This window comes from Cygnus olor, chromosome 5, assembly GCF_009769625.2.
Source record: "Cygnus olor isolate bCygOlo1 chromosome 5, bCygOlo1.pri.v2, whole genome shotgun sequence".
Classification (NCBI taxonomy): domain Eukaryota; kingdom Metazoa; phylum Chordata; class Aves; order Anseriformes; family Anatidae; genus Cygnus; species Cygnus olor.
Genome location: NC_049173.1, coordinates 45,143,816 through 45,161,799, shown reverse-complemented (window position 1 = coordinate 45,161,799; position 17,984 = coordinate 45,143,816). Strand labels below are relative to the sequence as shown.

Sequence of the window (17,984 nt, the reverse complement as noted above, 5' to 3'; positions counted from 1 at the left end):
GCCCTAACACATCCATTGGCTTTCTGTGAAAGCCTGGAAAAGTCACTTAATCTCCTTGCATTTCATTTTCCTCATTTATTAAAAGGTGACAATAATTCCTACCTTTAAGTTTTAATGCGGTTTAGTTCATTAATGTTTATACAGCAAGTGCAGATCCTTGGCAGGATAGTACTATAGAAATGCTAAGTATTATTATTGCACAGCAATATCCCAAAGAAAAGCAGTATATTCTTTAATAAAAAGAACTCTCTAATTAATATGGCATTACTTTTTTATAAAAGAAAATAAGTCAAAATAATTTCCTACTAGTTATTTTAACAACTCCTCCTCCCACCACAGTGTTCTCATCTTGGGTCCCAACTGCATGTGAACTATTCAATTCATCCTCCAAGTGGAAAATGAAAGGAAAACACCTGAAAAACGAAATAACTGTTTTTCCTAAGGCATAAGTGTAATTTAAAACATAACATTATAGAATGAAAATCAACAGCATTGTTGAGTTTATTTTATTAAAAATGTTTCTGTGTACAATGGCTATGTGTATAATTGGGATGGTGCCATACAATAAATTTCCATTAAGAAACAATGACTCACTTACCACAGTGAAAGCAGTAATAAGGTTAAACTCTTAAGTTAAGTGGAAAGTAAGTCAGACTAAACCCCAGCAGGCTTCCTACTAGTGGCATAGCTAATGTTTCTGAAAATGTTCTAAATGTTCTTTCTCAAATATATGTATTATACATTGCAGTATTGTTAATTATATCCATTTTCTCTTTTATACACTTCCCCAGGAGATCAGTGAAGAATGGAAAACTTAGGTATAGTGGATTTCAGATTTAATGAGACAAAGATGGTTTAATATATATGACAAAGTGATGTGCTCTCACCATATTTGATAGGTAATTATTTTTTATACTCTAATGGCTACCATTTTGAAAATAATTAATGTATTATTTATGTAATTAATAGATAATCAACCAAGTAATGAAATAGTCTGATTATATCATGGTGGGTGGTACTATCCTGTTTAACATCTCTAGAGCTCTTGGCATGACATCATGGCATATATAAACACTTAACTTGAAAGATTTATGCACATTTGAAATATGTAAGTAACACTGCTGTAATAGTTTTGTTCATATGTATATCCTCATTTACATATATATGCAAAGGACTTTAAAAACAAGTTTGTCTGAAATCAGATTTTTAAATCTCTAGTTATGCCCTTCTATAAATGCCATAATTTTCCACAGAAATAAGAACTATCCAGCATTTCCTAAGAAAACATGGGTCTATTGCTGTGAACTTCTGCAGGTTTATAAACAGTCCTTTTAAGTCTGCTGATAGAACAAATAGAATCAGCCTTTTTTTTTTTTCTTTGCCTTTTAGCAGGAGGCCAAGAATTGGGAAAAAAGACAAAACAATTATGGATCTCATAAGAAAATTTAAAATTGCACTCAAAGGGACATGTTCAGGAACCTGGAAGAGAAAAAAAAAAAAAAACACAAAACACAAGAACTTTATCTACATTGACACAACCCTCCCTCCCACTTAATCTTCATGACTGGAAAAGGAAGAGTTAAATACTGTCTAATTGGGAAGACTGTCAGTTTTCCGCAGTTGTTTTCCTGAACACTTGTCTAAAAAAAATATTTGTTTGGAAGTGTTTGCAACCTGCCCTTTGAGGTGAGTATTCAATAAATTGTCCACTGCCTTTAGAGTGTTGTTGCCCTAGACACCCTGATGTACTAGTGGAAGAGAAAAACCTCTTTACCTCTAAAGCTCGACAATTACTTGTGATTTGTTTCTTATTCTTTGGTCAAAGATCACTTGCAGAGTAAAGTGACCTGTAATGAGGACTCAGATGAGGGTTTATTTATAAGTCATAGCTATGAACAGAAGAAAATCACATGGTTCTATCAGGTTTGTTTGCCAACTTAATAGCCCTCTTTCCTAAACTGTCCCACTACTTTTGGGGAATGAAACAAAACATACAATCTCTGCTACATCAGTTGTAAAGCTGAATGATGGCCTTCAGCTGAAGGAGCTTAAGCGTCTGAATATAGCATAATGACTACAATTCTTTTTTCTACTTTCCATAAAGCTCCAGGCTTAGGCTTAACATGTGGCCTAGACTAACACAGATCTCATAGTGTACATGTCTTTTTCCACATATCTGTTCACAATAAACTTCAATGTTTTCTAAGATATGCTAAATTTATACCTCTGTAAATGTGACCTCAGATGGGCTATTCTTGACTTATACATGTAGAGAAATAGGCTATTAAACTGATGGCCACACAACATATTAATTAAAATAACTGATGTAGGAAGTGAAATTCAGAGTGAAGCTTCTCATAAATCTCAGCTTTATAGTGAAGTAGAATGAAAGGATAATACTGCTTTTCAACTTTGGTGAGATTAGCCCTTTAAAGATCTCTTCTGCAAAAAGTTTAAGGAATAAATATTATTGCAAAGATTTAACAAAATCAAATTGAATGAGCACATTGTACACAAATAAAGGTGAAAACATGAATGTATGATTACATATGTACATGCATTGCATTATGCTATGTATAAGATAAATATTTTATCCTACCACAAAAAAGAGTCTCTATGAAAACTATGATTGCTTTTTTATTACCTTAAAATATTGCAGTTGTTTCTCAGCATTCATTGTTCCTTCATTTTCTTGTCTCAGACAGGAATTGAAGATGAAAAGCTCTGTATCTCTCAGCCACCCTTTCAGCTCTTTGATCCTGACCTCCAGCTGCCTTACCAGGCTGCCGCTTTCAGGCGAGAGCAGGTCACGTGGACCTAACCCACTGTGCCCTACCATTGTGTCTTGGATCTTCTCTCCTAGGGTTTTCTAATGCATCAGATAAAGAAAATATAGATTAGTCTTACATACCAAAACATATACAGGTTAATGTGCAGCAAGAAGCATCTGTTAGATGACCACAGATGTTTTTATTTTTAAATTACTACTAATATCAATCAATTTCATTCTTTGTTTCCTTGTTTCAATCAATTTCATTTTTTGTATCCTTGTTTTCCACTTATGCCCCAGAGCTGTTTTCTCTGGGTCATTGACTTTGCTGGAAGCATGATAAATCAATGTTTATTAAGAGCAACTGTGGACAGAGAAAACAAAATGATACATAACTTTGTAAACTAGTTGCTTTACAGAATTTATCAGTTGCTTTAGATACTTATAAACATAAGACATATTAGTTTCTAGGCTGTAAGAACAGAAAATATGACAAGCACTGAGTCCACCAAGCTCTTATGCAAGGTACCATCTATGTTTTTAGGGAAACATCACATTACTGAAATATTTCGTGAGATATAAACTGTCAGGTCATAGTTTCCAAACTTGCAGCAAACTTGCAGAGCAGTCAGGTCACAAAACATCTGGCTTGCTTTTAAAAGTGGATGAACTCATCCAGACACCAATAAGCTAGAAACTGCAAAGCCTTGATGTTCCTGAACATCAGGCCAATTGTTTAGGCAACTAAATTTGGATTTAAGTTCTTCATGTTAAGCATCCACTTTAAAAATAATGGACCAGAATAAACATTCACCTCTGATCACTAATGAAACTAATTTACTACAGCTTTTCAAAGTAGTAGTTCTAATAAAAGAACCACTGAATAACATTTTGATAGTGAATGTTGTGATGGTAATGAATATTCTGAAGAGGCCGGAGATAGAAAGTTACCTTCCTTTTCAGTATTTCGAAAGGCAGTCCTTTAACATCACAAGGGAGATATGCTGTTGCCTGCTTCCTCTATGCCAAGCAGTATTTTATCTGACCTATAAGAGGCTGACAGTCTGACACTTATAATAAGCACTAGATCTGTGTTACTGATTGTAGAATATTGAATATACACTGACAATCACATCCAATAACCTTTTAAACTGATAATTAGTGGTGGTTAATTGTTGTAACACGAAGACACAGTTTTAGGTGACCCAGTCAGCTGAAAATACATGCTTTAGAAAGTTACTAGAATATAATTTATAATACTGCAGTTAGCTTCCAAAAATAAGCTTTAAACGCAAATAAAATTAGATCAACAGACATTAATCTACTATGTGGCATTCTGTAAATAACATCTTTAGGAGATCATAACTGAAAAACATGCTTTCCTGGCAACACCCTTCTATTTTCATGGTGCAAATATTGATAATTTGAAGACCCTCGGTGGAATCCAGCGCTAGCTATTGTTTTTATGCTGTAACAAAAGTAGCAGCAGGAGGTGAAATCAATGCCCTTGGAGGGTAGGGTCACAAAAAAGAATTTATTGCCACTTTTTTGTTCTGGAACAGTTTGCAATCATAAATTCTTCATAAACAGAATACTTCAGAGAATGGTCCGTCTTCATAAATATACGACAGAGGACATCAATTTCATTTAATTCACAATTTGTGTCAGCACAGCAGATGCCAATGCCTGCCTTGATAGGGTTGTTTAATATGCAATTGAGACAGAGTAATATTCAGCACAGGGGACAAAATTTCACAGATTAAACTGTACGCACCACTGACATTTCATTCTAATGTATTTCCATTCCACACTGTTCACCTTAGATGAAAGTAATATTAAAAACCATATCCCTCTATTTTACCATTGTTAGAAGTTAAAATCCTTGTCTTTAATTTTTTTTCATGCCAATTAAAACGTAATCATGCCAATTAAAACAGTATGCCTACTGCCGTTAGTTTCTGCAAAGATTTTTATTAAATTAAACAAAACTCTATCAAACTCTGCTTATTATTCATGAAGTTACATTTAGCAGGAAAACAGTAATACTTTATTTTTCATTTTTCTGTAAATGCTGAAATTAATGGAAAAACTTAATCAAGAGGTATATTTTGATTTTAACATACAGAGAAGTGGAGAGCTTCAATTTTTTCTTAAGAAAGAGTTTTTCTAGATTTTTAGAATTATGTCAGTTACTTATCTCATAATTTATATACTACCAGCTGTAATCAGTACCACTGAATTAATCTGATTAAATACACTGAAAGTCATAAATGTAAGAATTACAACTAAAATTATTTTTAAAATACAATTTGTCATAATTAGATGTAAAATAATAGGTTAGTAAGTCCTATTTTTATTAGTAAATTTATTCATGCTCAAATACTTTGAAAATGCATTTGTTAATGCTACGTATTAAATTTAGAAAGTAATAAGCTCACTAGTTAGAAGACAACTTTTAATGTTTTCTGACAATTTGCACATTTAGAGAATCAAGTGGTTAGAAACAACTGTGCTGAACTAAAAAAGCCCCACCCTCTGTAAAATGGCTATTGCATTACCAAATAAGCTGAAGTGACATAAGTCAGTATTTAAAAAGATGCTGGCAGGTTGCATATATAGCTTATTCGTAATATAGTAGAAATGTTTTTAAACTAAGATAATAGCATGCAAAAATATGCAATGTAACTGTATTGCTCATATCACACATCTATAATTAATCATTTAAAGTAATTTATAAATTTATCTTACCCTTGATTTGAAGTGAAGGCAATTAAGGAGAGAAGTAGATGGAAAAATATATAGTTTGACCTCTCTCTCGGCTGTTTTACAACAATAGGACAATAGTGTCTCCTGCACAGTGCCATCACTGGTCTCTGGGTAACAGAATCTCTATATTGCTTTTTTTGCCAGATTCTTGTATCTCACTCTTTGGCTGAGACCCAGCCCATCATAGCGTGAAATGAATTACATGAAACTTTTTTGGCTTTTGTCAAAAGTGAGCTGAATACAGCAGCATGAAACATATCCTGGCTGTATTTTTAGCTTCAGGTATTCAGATTTGTACAGAATCTGCATATTTGTTTTTTGAGCCATCAGTGTGACCTGAAATATGCAGTGACAACCCCACTTTTCATCTTAAGGGTATAGTAAATAGTTAAACAGTAGATGTCTCTACCATGTACCTTCAGAATAAATTCTATTAACATTCACTCAAGCATGACAGTCAGTGTATATCAGATATACTGCATTATAGTTGACTTGGTGCATACCCGTAATACATGGCATATTTTACTTACATTTTTTTATGTATTAAAGAACTAAAATTATTAAAGTCAGACAGGAGACAAGCATGGAATAAAAAAAAATCAACAGAAGAGGAAAATACTATGGAGTTTTTATAATAGCATGAGTAGCTTGTTTGAAATGTACGTGGTGAATTGAAAGAGAGAGATATTTGTGCCTCAAATTAGAAATCAGACAGACAGCGTACTTCAACACACAAAAATGTACACATAACCCACAAACAGTAATAAAAATGCAAATACCCCGAGCAGTTCCCATTTTTCATTAATTGAATCCACTTTTTCAAGGAGATCATTTGGTAGTAAAACACCACTTTTCTTCAGAGCTTCAACCTTACTGAGCAGTTCCATCTTTTTCGGGTGCCTGATTGACATTTCTACATTGTATCTCTAAAATGAAAAGAAATAGGTAATATTAGCTACTGTGAAGAGTCTTCTCTCTAAAAATTAAAATTTAATTCTATGTGCCCAGTTATAATCACACTCACTATGCTATTCCTTAATTTATTATTTAAGCATGCAACCTTCTCATTACATATCTGAAGAGACTTAGGTACCAACCATGTTGTCTTCTGGGTGACGTATAAATGCAGGCAGTTAGAAATTGATTACATCTGGTGATATTCACTCACTATATTCACTTGTGCATTCACTAACACTCACTGGTCTGAACCTTGCTCTGCCTCTGTATCATTCAGGTCAGCTGGTACCTTATTTTTCAAATAAGAAAGCAAGTAGCACTGAGGCTCTCCACTGGAAAAAGCCCAAGGAATTAATTTCAGAATTAGGCTTCCTGTAAAGTTTATTTCTTCTCCCTCTCATTCAGGATTTTGTCTCAGATACGGGCCCTAAGCATTGCGGCACAGGCAAACGTGAGAGCTTCACCTTAGAAAAACAATTAGACATAACTTCCTTGCAACAGAATAGCAGTAACTTGATTTGTAATGCATCAACCAAGAGTGAAATGGCACACGAACAACAACTGCAACGCTCCCACAGTCCAGTACTCTCTTCAAGCTGTGAATACCCTTTATTTCCTGCACTGGTATTTATTATTTAAAAAATGAAAAAGAATGAAGAAAACAGGACTAAAACCTGAAACTTCTTTTTAAATTACTTTAATATGACTTTCTCAGTATTTTAGCTGTACATATATATTCTATAAAGACGTATTCTAATGTAGAGACACTTGCAAAAAAAAAAATCTCTTTAAAACCTTTATTCTCTGAAAACCTGAATTAAGTATTAAATCTGATAGTTACTACAGTGATTAATCATGTTGTGGTAGCTGGCATGGTACCTCAAAAAATAAAACTTAAACACAGGCATACACTTCTATACACGCAGTACTTATAGTCAAGCTCTCTCCGTTATGTGTAAACCCCTCATAGAAACAGGACTTCTGAGACAGTCAAAAATGTACCTTTTACTGAAAGTAGAGTTCAGCATACATTCTTACAAAGGTGTTTACGAGACATATGTAAATTATGCAGAGCTATTAGCAAATTGCATCCTAAACACAAAGCTTTATTTGCTTTATGTTCAGCCAAGAAAGCTGCTACAGCAGCTCATACTGCAAATGCTAGTAACTGGGCTAAGTACAAAAAATTAAACTTGAATAAGGAATGTTTAAAACATGGGTGCCTTTGCCAGATCCAAGAACATGCTCTGTAGGAAAACAAAGCAAAAATACAATTGGAGACAGCTTAAAGAAAATAATAAAGGTGTGAAATCACTGTTTCAGCTAACAGGTCCTCAGCATTTCCATGCATATGTTTGCATATTGTTAGTTTCATATTTTAATCTTTCATTTACACAACACATGCACATCATTTGTATTATGTAAACTTCAGCAAATATTAGTCATTTGTGGATCATAGAGCAAATGTTTTAAATGAGGTGATTTAAACCATTTCTCATTATTAATGAACACTGATCAGGTGTCTGCATATCCAAAATTACATGAATATGCATAGTAAAAAACAAGGAATTGTTTATAAAGAACTTGCCTTTTAATACAGGGAGTATTATGGCTAAGGTTTCAGAAACGTACAATACCAGATATCAACCAGATTTGGCACTGGCGAACTGAATTCTCCAAGAGGTAACAACATTTTATTGGACTGAAATGTTCAACAAGTACACTTCTCGGTCCATATTTTTGCCTTTTCAACTAGAATGGTTACTGGAGGTGATTACAATCTCCTTTATGTAATCTGATTTCTATTTAAAGATGATATAGCTGAAAAGGATTTGCATAATTATTTCCATAAGTACATGTAATATCAAGGGGAATCCAGAGTCCAATTTGCTAAGCACTGAAATCCAGTTCGTGCTACTCCCTTTCTTTTGTCAAGTGAATTAATAGACTGAGAGAGTCCTCTAGCTGTGTGACACTGGTGCAGGCATAGCTGGTTAATGGCTGTTATATAGCACCTGTTAGGGGCTGCTGCGGGGTGGACTGTGGTTGGTTAAGTTCCTGGGCAGTGTATGACCAACGAAGAAATAAAATACGGTGCATGTTTCATGACTACAATGTTCTTGTTAACACAGAAACATAAGATGTTTCATCTAATTTTGGACTAGATAAAATAATGCAATGCAGCATAATCCAAATAGTGTGACAGATGTTATAAAATGTTATTACATTAAAAAATAAATAAGCTAGACTTTATGTATACTCTCTGTCTTTGTCATCATGTAACCTACTGTATAAACAAGCATGATGAAAGTGCTGATTGATAGAAAATGCATTATACTGTAACTGTAAAAGATGAAAGTATTCAGTTCATTATTAGATGTATCGGTATGTGACTGAGAGTCTGTATTGTTTCATTTCTGGATATTTAATATGCAGTGTGTATTTTAAGTTAAGGGAAGGGCTTAATGTACAGAAGGTGCAGTTTAAGAACTGATAGCACTAGATGCTATTGCTAATGCTATTTTTTAATCCATTAAACACCTACACTCTAAGCAGTTGCATGGAAAAATTAGCTACCAGCTCTATCAGCGCTGCACAACCCTAGTCTGGTAGGACTACTTAATCCTGCGGTGAGAAGATAATTTAATCTTCAGATTCATTCTTTCCTCAGCTTTAAGTGAGCAAAGGCAGCTCCATTGTGACAGTCTGTGGATGCTATGATATAGATTACCATTTAATAGGCAAAAATGAGATTAAGAAAGTTAAAGTACCATTTTTTATTTTTTTTGCTACAACCACAATAGTCACTAAATGAGTAATATTTAATTTCCCACAACACCTGTCATATCACAAAAACTGGGGAAAAAAAAACATAATGGAAAAAGTGCAAAATATTTACAGCACGATTAGCTGTGTGCATGCATGGCTGCCTTTGTGTTCCTGAAACCCCTCAAAAGAAATTCAAAACATTGTTATGTAAGTTAAAGAATTTGGGCTTTTTATTCCCTCTGACTCAATATGATCAATAGTTCTCAAGAGAAAAATAGTAAACTTTAGCAAAAAGCTGTAACATTTATCCATGAATAAGTTTGGCAAAAATATTTAAACCACAAGAAGTTAAATTCCAAAACAAACCAAGTTAAAACCCTATTTCCCCTGATAAAAATATTCTGAGAAACCTAGGCAGGCTAGATTGAGACACATTTTTTGACACTTTAACTAAACTATGCCTTTTCTTTTTTTAAAAAAAATATATGTATAGAAAACATTTTTTGTGTGAAAAATCACACCCGAAAATTCTGCCCAAATGGAGACTGGAACAATGCCTTGTAACAGTGTTAATTGTCACCATGGAAACCAGAAGAATAAGCCATTTTGAAACTGGTATAGAAGGCACACATTGAGCAACTCAAGCATTTTTCAGCCTCCCTCAGTGTTAAGGAACAAGATGCCTAGTCACTGAGAGGTCAGAGAAAGAAATCATCATGAAAGGTTCGTAGATGTGCACTGTCTGGTAAACAATAAAAAAATCTGTACACAGTTAACAACTCTGTAAGACTACGCACTGCATCTTTCAGAAAGAGAAACACCACAAAAAGATGATCAGGACTAGGGTGCAGATTCCACCCCTCGAGCAAAACTTTAGGGCAATATTATGTGAACCTTGCCCCTAAAGCTCCCTGGGAATTCTGTTGTTGTAATAAAACTTCAGAAGAGGAAAGGAAAAAAAAAAAAAAGCCTGCATGATGGAATTCAAAATAATGCTCTAAAAGCACACAGAGAGATTAAGACATCCATTGTAAGACTTTTGTATGGTGCTTCTGTTGGTTATAGTGAAAAGAGACCAGACATACTGAACACACAGTGGAGCTATGGCTACGAAGTACAGAAGAATTAAGCCAGTGAACTTTCTCCATTATCGGAATAAGGGTGTGCTATTTGTAGATGTTCTGTGTCCCATCATTCACATACTAAAATAATGTCTTCAGTCAAATGGCACCGTATGATAGGCAACTGAGATCAGGACGGAGTGACCTGCCGTTTTATTTTACTGAGATTATATCTTTAAATTTTAAAAACTTGCCATTTGCAATGATTCAGCTGCTGCACACACAAATACATACACACGCATGTTCACGTTTTATGTGCCACACATACTCAGTGGTGGCACTCATTCTCAATATATACTACATGCATAAATTTGAGTACTGAATCCTTTGCAAGCAAATTCACAAGATACGTAACAAAATATATATAAACATATAGCAACACACATATAGCAATATTTGTCCATCATCTCTTCACACATTCTCACTTTGCTTTCTGGATAATGTTTGCACTCTTCATGCTAGGCTTCATGGTGGCCCCTTAGGAAGCCCATGCCTAATGCCATTCAGTGATGAACAAAGAGTCTTTTTATTCCCAAGTCCAGGGTCCAAAGCTCAGCTGTATACAAGCAAAGTGAAGGAATCTGCTAGAGGCCAGCCTCCCCGTCACAATAGCTCTTAATGCTTCTACCTTTTTGGTACTATCAGTGTGAAACATTTTAGAAACCGTCCAGAAGCTTGGTTATATTTCTTATGCTGTCAGTAGTACTAGAACCTCTGGACAACATTCAGGATCTTGGCTGAGTGATCTGTCTAGATAAATAGCAGTTGCTGTTTCTTGCAAACTTCATGTATTTCACTATTAGCAATTTATGGCAAATAATTGCACAGGGAAATTATAAAGACTCCTACAATTGTCCTTGTAAATTAATAATAGGCTTTCTTGATTGGGATAAATTTGCTGCTGAGCCTTTGGAAAAATTAAAAAGTGCAATGTCATTTAAAATTGCCAGAACTCACACAGCAAATTACATCTGAGGTTAAGAATCAGTTTTTCCTCTTCTAGTTTATTCCATTTGCATGATCTGGAAATCATATTACATTGGCTATGTATTGTTAATTGGACATAGATTGCATTATCTTTAATATAAATCAAACTACAAATATTAAAATGAATTGCAAATTCTCTAATAGAAGATCATAAAACAATCTTTTTTAAGTATCTCCCATTAATAATTTAATTCCAATTATATCACTCAGAAAACTCAAGAAGGAGAGCGCTAACTTATTTCCATTTGCTTCCCCCCTACAAATATGCACAGTAGTAAAATATGTATTTGTGTGAGCAAGCATGTGCATATGTGTGCACGCCTGTAAAACAAAACAAATCTTAGCACTTCTGTCTTAAACCCCAACAGACACCTTGCTTTTTTGTTTCAGAAAGTAACAAATGAGGATTACACTTCTGCTGCACATTCCTTTCCCTGGCAGCTGGAGAAATAAACACACTGAAAGAAATATTAAGTAACTTCATGAACTAAATCTTGCCTACATTAAAAAATTATGCAGTTGATACCCATTGTTCTGTATTTTTCTTAAGGAAGGTGATCCCAACCCTTTAAATTTTAGTATAAATGTAATATCTTTTTGAAGACTTTGTATGCCCTTTAATGAATTTATATTAAATATTTAATACTGTTTAGGGCATATCCACTACTACCAAAAACAGTTATATTCCCAGCAGTCCCACTGTTTCAGGCAGAGGGCTTGATTGATCCTCCTAGCCTGAATTGAGTAGAATGAAAAGAAGCAGTTGGAAAATAGCTGCAATCATTTAATGCAGATGACCTCTGACAGGCTCACAGCTCTTCTATCTGAACAGAAATTTGCATGGGGTCTCTGTGCAGAGGAACAATGTAACCTAAATGGTAGACAATCTTTATTCTAATGAAGTGGGTGTCAAGGTCAATGTAAAACTGCAATGATAAATGGTGCACCACTAGGCAAGAGAAGTTGCATAGGCATTGTAGTGCTTTCACATTAATTGAAGGCTGAAATGCACTGAGTGAAAGCACAAGACTCTCTTTTCACCATAATGTGTTAATGCACAAATGTTTAAATGTTTTATTCAAGCCTCTAGCCTGTTGGCTCAAATCTTATTGCAAACAAAAATACAATAGTTGGCCAATAACCAGAAAAATAGAACTTTTTATTAGCTTGCCTTATTTCTTGAATCCCTAACAACTTCCACAATCTACTCAGAGTACCAAAGAATAACAAGTCTCCAGACACCTAATGTAATTCCCATGATCCTTTTTCTATTTAGGATATCTGTCTTTAATTAGTTCCAAACAAGCAACCCTTTAGACAACTCTTCATTAGATACCATTCCCAATGAGCTAGCTGCGAGAAGAAAAGTCATGCTTCAATATTATTATTTCCTAGATTCCACGTTTTCTTTTAGTATATAGTTAACATCTCCAGGTGCCTTTTGTTCTCAGTAAGAATTAGACCAGTAAAACTGGGTTTTGTAATGCAAAGAGTTGTGTGCCTGGAGTGGGGACTAAACTACAATCTGTTATTGTGGCTTTGTCAAAACTGCAATACAACTATAATTATAGTACTTCATCAGTCGATCAAGCAATTTGTAGAAGGCAGTACATTTTGTCTTATAAAAATGAGGAGGACAGTAAGCTGCTTTTTAAAATCCTGAGCTGCTTAAGCTTGTTAAGGGTATATTGTTTGCTAATACACTCATTAGCAGCCAAGCATTTTAACTTCATCAATTAAACGGGAAATGGTGTTGCACCATTAGTTTCACAAAACGCTAAAATATAGATAGCGGTTTGCAGCTAAGAATTTTAGAAATTTTCTTTTTCACCTGCAAGCTGCATTAGACACTTTGAACTGTTTTTTGTGCGCTGACACATACATGGGGGGGTCGGGGGTAGGGGGTGTCTGTGCATGAATGTAGGTGGTGAAAACCCTGCATCTAGTTGTGAAGCCGATTATATATATACACACATACACCCACTTCAAATTTCCCAGGTCCCATAAGGATTCCTGTTAAAGCACAGAGTCATTTCTTGACACTGATGAACATTTACTCCTCCAAGTAATCCCTGGGATGACAGAAGTTTATTCCTGTGAACAGCTAGCAGCTCCCCTGTACCACTATCGGGTGCACAATATGGATGATAAATTTTGAATATTTATCAGCCTTTATAGTTTTAGGCTCTTCTGTTCAAATTGATGCTAACAATACGATTACAGTTATTAGACAAGGAGCTATAGCTTGTTGCTAATTAAGAGGAGCTGCAGTACTTTCGGTTTGTGGAGGGCTGTGAGTGGCACGTAGCGCACAACGCCATTTCCATGTTACAGCTCGGCTGCGCAAGGGAATTTTCCATACGGAAATCAGTCTTCGGGATATTGCAATTCAGAGAATAAACTCCAGTGGAAAAAAAAGAGTATAGTGTAAAGAAAAAAAAAGCACGTTACTGATGAAACTGTTTAAAAAACTGTACAGCTTCATCTGTGTGTGATTTGTCAGGTCTGAAGCTTTGACGTGCCCAAGGGGCAGACCCCAGCGGGGAGTAGGCTGCAGAGCTAAATAGCTGTGAAAGAAGTCTTAATGTAGGATGGAATTCAAACTAACCTTGACATGACCTCAGGAAAAATATGCAAAAAGTAAAATGAATGCACTCTGCAAGATACATCCTAATTTTGTGGCCAAGCTGGTTAGTTTCGCAAACAGAACTGGGGCTTTAAAAGCAAAATAAAATACAAGAAAAAGGGGAAACTTCGGAATTCAGAGTAAAAACTTGAGCTGGCATGGTGTTACTGTGGAGGCATATGAACCATTTGGAAACAATCCAAATAAAAACCAACACTGAACAATATTGTTGTCAGCCTGTCTATTCAGGAAAATTGTTTTTTTAGGTTGAATATAAATGACACAAAGCCAAGATTACATCATTGCATTACAAAGTCTGTTGTGGCTTTTAGCCGAACAAGCCCCATGGATCTACTGGCTAATGGCAGTAATTCAGTAAGAAGTTTTAAGGGCTTCTCTTTTTTTTTTTTTTTTCAGCTTCGTTACTCTAAATATAGAGAAATTTTGTTTAAATGCTTATTATTTATTTATTTATTTTAATCCACATCCTTGAGTTTGTTCTGCAAGCTTTTTACTTGATACCAACAATAAAAAATTGAGTGGGGATATTAAGTCTTGATTTGGCTTTATTATGCATTTTGCCTGTCTTGCTCAGTGCTCAGTTAAGCAGGAAGACATCCACCCTAATACAGCAGCCAAGAACTGGCTAATTCACTAGATATATGGAAATTTTAATTGAGTGTCAACTTGTGTTGAAATTCAATCCCATTACCTTCAGAATGTAATTTTGTAGCAATACCAGTTATTTACAACACTATTAACCAGTTTTTAAATATAATTAAATTGCTAAAAACATATAGCCAAAATACAGCAGTTTGCATTTGTATAGCGAGGATAATCAAATATCAGGTGCATGAGATCCCACTAGATCTATAAACTGTGGCCCATCTACAAAGCAAGAAAAACCCTGGCAGATGATGATAGAACATGGTGCCACAACAGAGGATGCAGTACAGTTCGTGTAAGGCCACAGACTGTGTATTTCACATCATAACAACCTATTGATCCTGTAAACTATTATTTTACTGGGATCTTTGGCTGAAATACTAAGGAATTTCTGAGATTCATCCTGTGTTGCTTGCAAGAATGGTGTTAGAGCTTTTACTAATATGAGGTTTATTTCACACCTTGCACCAGAGGTGTGACTTTTGGCACAGACTAATGCAGATGCAATCTATGGAGATGCTTTAAATATCAAATTTGGATTTAGCTTAATTTACATTTATTTAGTTGCCTGAAGAATAACTGATGTAAAATAAATAAAAAATAGTGTTCTTTAGGAATTAATAACTACTATATCTTTCAATTACTGCACACATGTAATTAATGACAGAAAAGCACAGTAAAAGGGATTCCAAAATCCTGGAGTAGGCAGTAGTTAGCCTGTTACTGGTCAGAAAAGGCATTTGATGGTAAGGAAACTGTATGACCTGGAAGCAAAAAGGTGGAGATACAACTCTCCCTGGCTGAAAATTCTGAAATGCTGATCCTGCATGTACCACATCTAATACAGCTACTTTTTTACATTTACATTTTTACAAAGTAAAATACAACAATGTAAGTTTATGGGGATTTTTTGAAGAAGATAATCAAAGAAACTAATTTATAGCCTGAAGTTCTCATCTTTTCCTCCCTTCTGCTAAGCTGTGCCTACTTCTTCGATATGCATGAAACACAGAGTTGGAACTCGTCTACACAAAGATTTAATTCCAAATGCACCGACTATTGTCAGGCTGTGTGTTACAGGCATCGTTTTATTTTGAAATGGATGTTCCTATGCATTTATCTTTCACAGACTGGCTCTTCTGAAGTCCTTACTCCATTGTTACTCAGCCAGAATGCTAATGGCGGTCAGTAATAGCCTCCCGTGAGTGAAGCCTGACTGAAAATCGACAAATAAATTATCCTCTCTTCTAGCAGTACCTACTGGGATATGTTTGAGGCTAGAATATCTCTGGATCCTTCCTCTTACCTACTTTCTACACTGTTTCATGGGAGAAGAAATTGTCAACTGCAAAAAGAACCAAATCAAAATCTAAACTGACAACAGACAGAACTCAAAGTCTCTACCAAAGGGCAGGAGAATCCACAAAGGAGCTCTGAGGTCTGGATGGCTCCAGTATCCCACCATTTAGGGCACACTGGCTGTAGTAACCCATGGTTCTAGACCTTGTTAACTGTGAGAAAAGAAAATCATCCCTTGCCTGTGGTGATGATAGCCCTGCAATCTCTGCAGGCTGGTGAACAAACTTGTGTCAGTGTCTAGCTGGCTCAGTCTCTAACCTCAGAATAAGTGGCCTGAGTACTCATCACCTGTAGAGTCTAGTATAACAACATGATCTCTACAGTACTCGAACTTTTTTCTACACAACAGAACTTACACCTCTTCGAGGGCCCAAGTAAGCCTCTGACCAGAAAGGTGCAATCTGGTGCTGACAGCAGATTTCTCAATTTGTCCCAAAGTTAAAATGAAAGAATGTCATTCTTATTTTAAACACATATCCTGTACTGTATTAAGTAAAGTGAAAGCTAATAGTTTTTGTAATTTGCTATTTGATTCGTTCCTTATAATTTCCCTTGAGTTATTGCAAAGTTGGCACACTCAGCGGGTCCACTAGGAGTGCTGAAACATCTCCACTGACTACCTAAAACACTGGCAATCATTGTAATTTCTTTTATAGCAATGCCGTTACAATGTACTACATCAAAACTATTGTTAAAACATGTTAAAAAGAAAGTTATATGGTTAGCCGTGTTTTATCATCTCCAGACAGACCTATACCGAACTCTTCAAGAGACATAGCAGCTAAAATGTGTTCGCTTTCATAAATACAAATAAATGTTATTAAAACAAAAGCAGAAAGTAAGCATCCCAATTCTGTTACCTGTGTTAAGAGTGGACAAATCTCATTTCATAGTGAATTTAAAAAATTGTTAAGAAGTCAATCTTTCCTTTTTAATACTATTCTGGGAAAAACATAGTACTTTTAAAGTAAAGGAAAAAATACTCTCAAGTTGAAAAGTTATTTTTAAGATCAACTACAAACTGCTTTCAAGAGCAAATTTATAATGGAAATGCTGACACAGCCTAAACCATGGCTGTGTGAATGCTGCAGAAACAGCTATTTCAGAAAACATTTTTAGCATTAGAAGAAGACCAACTTTGTTTAAACCTGGACTTATTTTTTACAATAGCAAGTAATGTTAACAGCATGCTGAAAATGTTAAGGCTAAGTGTACAGTGTCAAAATAGATTGAATCTCTCTGAAAACTGGAAATTCAAGCTTTTTAAACATAATCCAGATGTTTGGCTTTTAATCACATTTCAAGAAAGAGGAAACTTATGCGATACAAAATTCATACATGCATATTTCATTAGTGCCTTTCCTATCACTGAATTAAAAATTTCTAACATATGTTTTCCTCAAACAGATAATGTTTTAAATTAGAAGAGTTGGCAAGAAGTTGTACACCTCACAAATGTCATTGAATTATTTTAACATGGAAGAAAATATTTCATTTTTTACAGTATTAACAGCTTTGATAGTAAACGCTACAGCAGCGACCATTTTTTTCCCTTGTTAGTAGTAAGTCCCTGAAACAAACTAAGCATATAAAGATGGCTGAATGATGAGAACTAACAACTAGCATTCTTCAGAATATCTGATAACACCCTGATGGACCTATAAGTATTTAACATAGATGCTTTCTCTCTTCCTCACTCGTGATCAACACAGCATAATGCTATGCCCAAGCAGCTTTCTCAGTAAGAGCCAGAGTACCTTGAATGTGGAAAAACTTCTTCCAAGATGTAATTCAATCTTAGAACACTTTCCCACACCACTATCTTTGCTGCATAATATTTAAGGGACTATCCTGGTGTGACCATTGTTTCTAAAAACTAACAAACATGACAAATTATGATTTTTTTTAACCTCCAGAAACTTAGTCAATTAGGCTCTGAATCCATTTCTAAGAATGGACTTTC

General features: G+C 35.0%; 1 protein-coding gene across 1 annotated transcript in view; it reads right to left on the bottom strand.

Annotated features, from left to right (window-relative positions):
- The window catches only part of AKAP6 (A-kinase anchoring protein 6), a 234,126-nt gene that overhangs the window by 45,581 nt on the left and 170,561 nt on the right, over window positions 1–17,984 (bottom strand). The window contains 2 exon segments of the mRNA XM_040558408.1: window positions 2,645–2,869; window positions 6,316–6,462. Coding sequence (XP_040414342.1) covers window positions 2,645–2,869; window positions 6,316–6,462 — 372 coding nt within the window.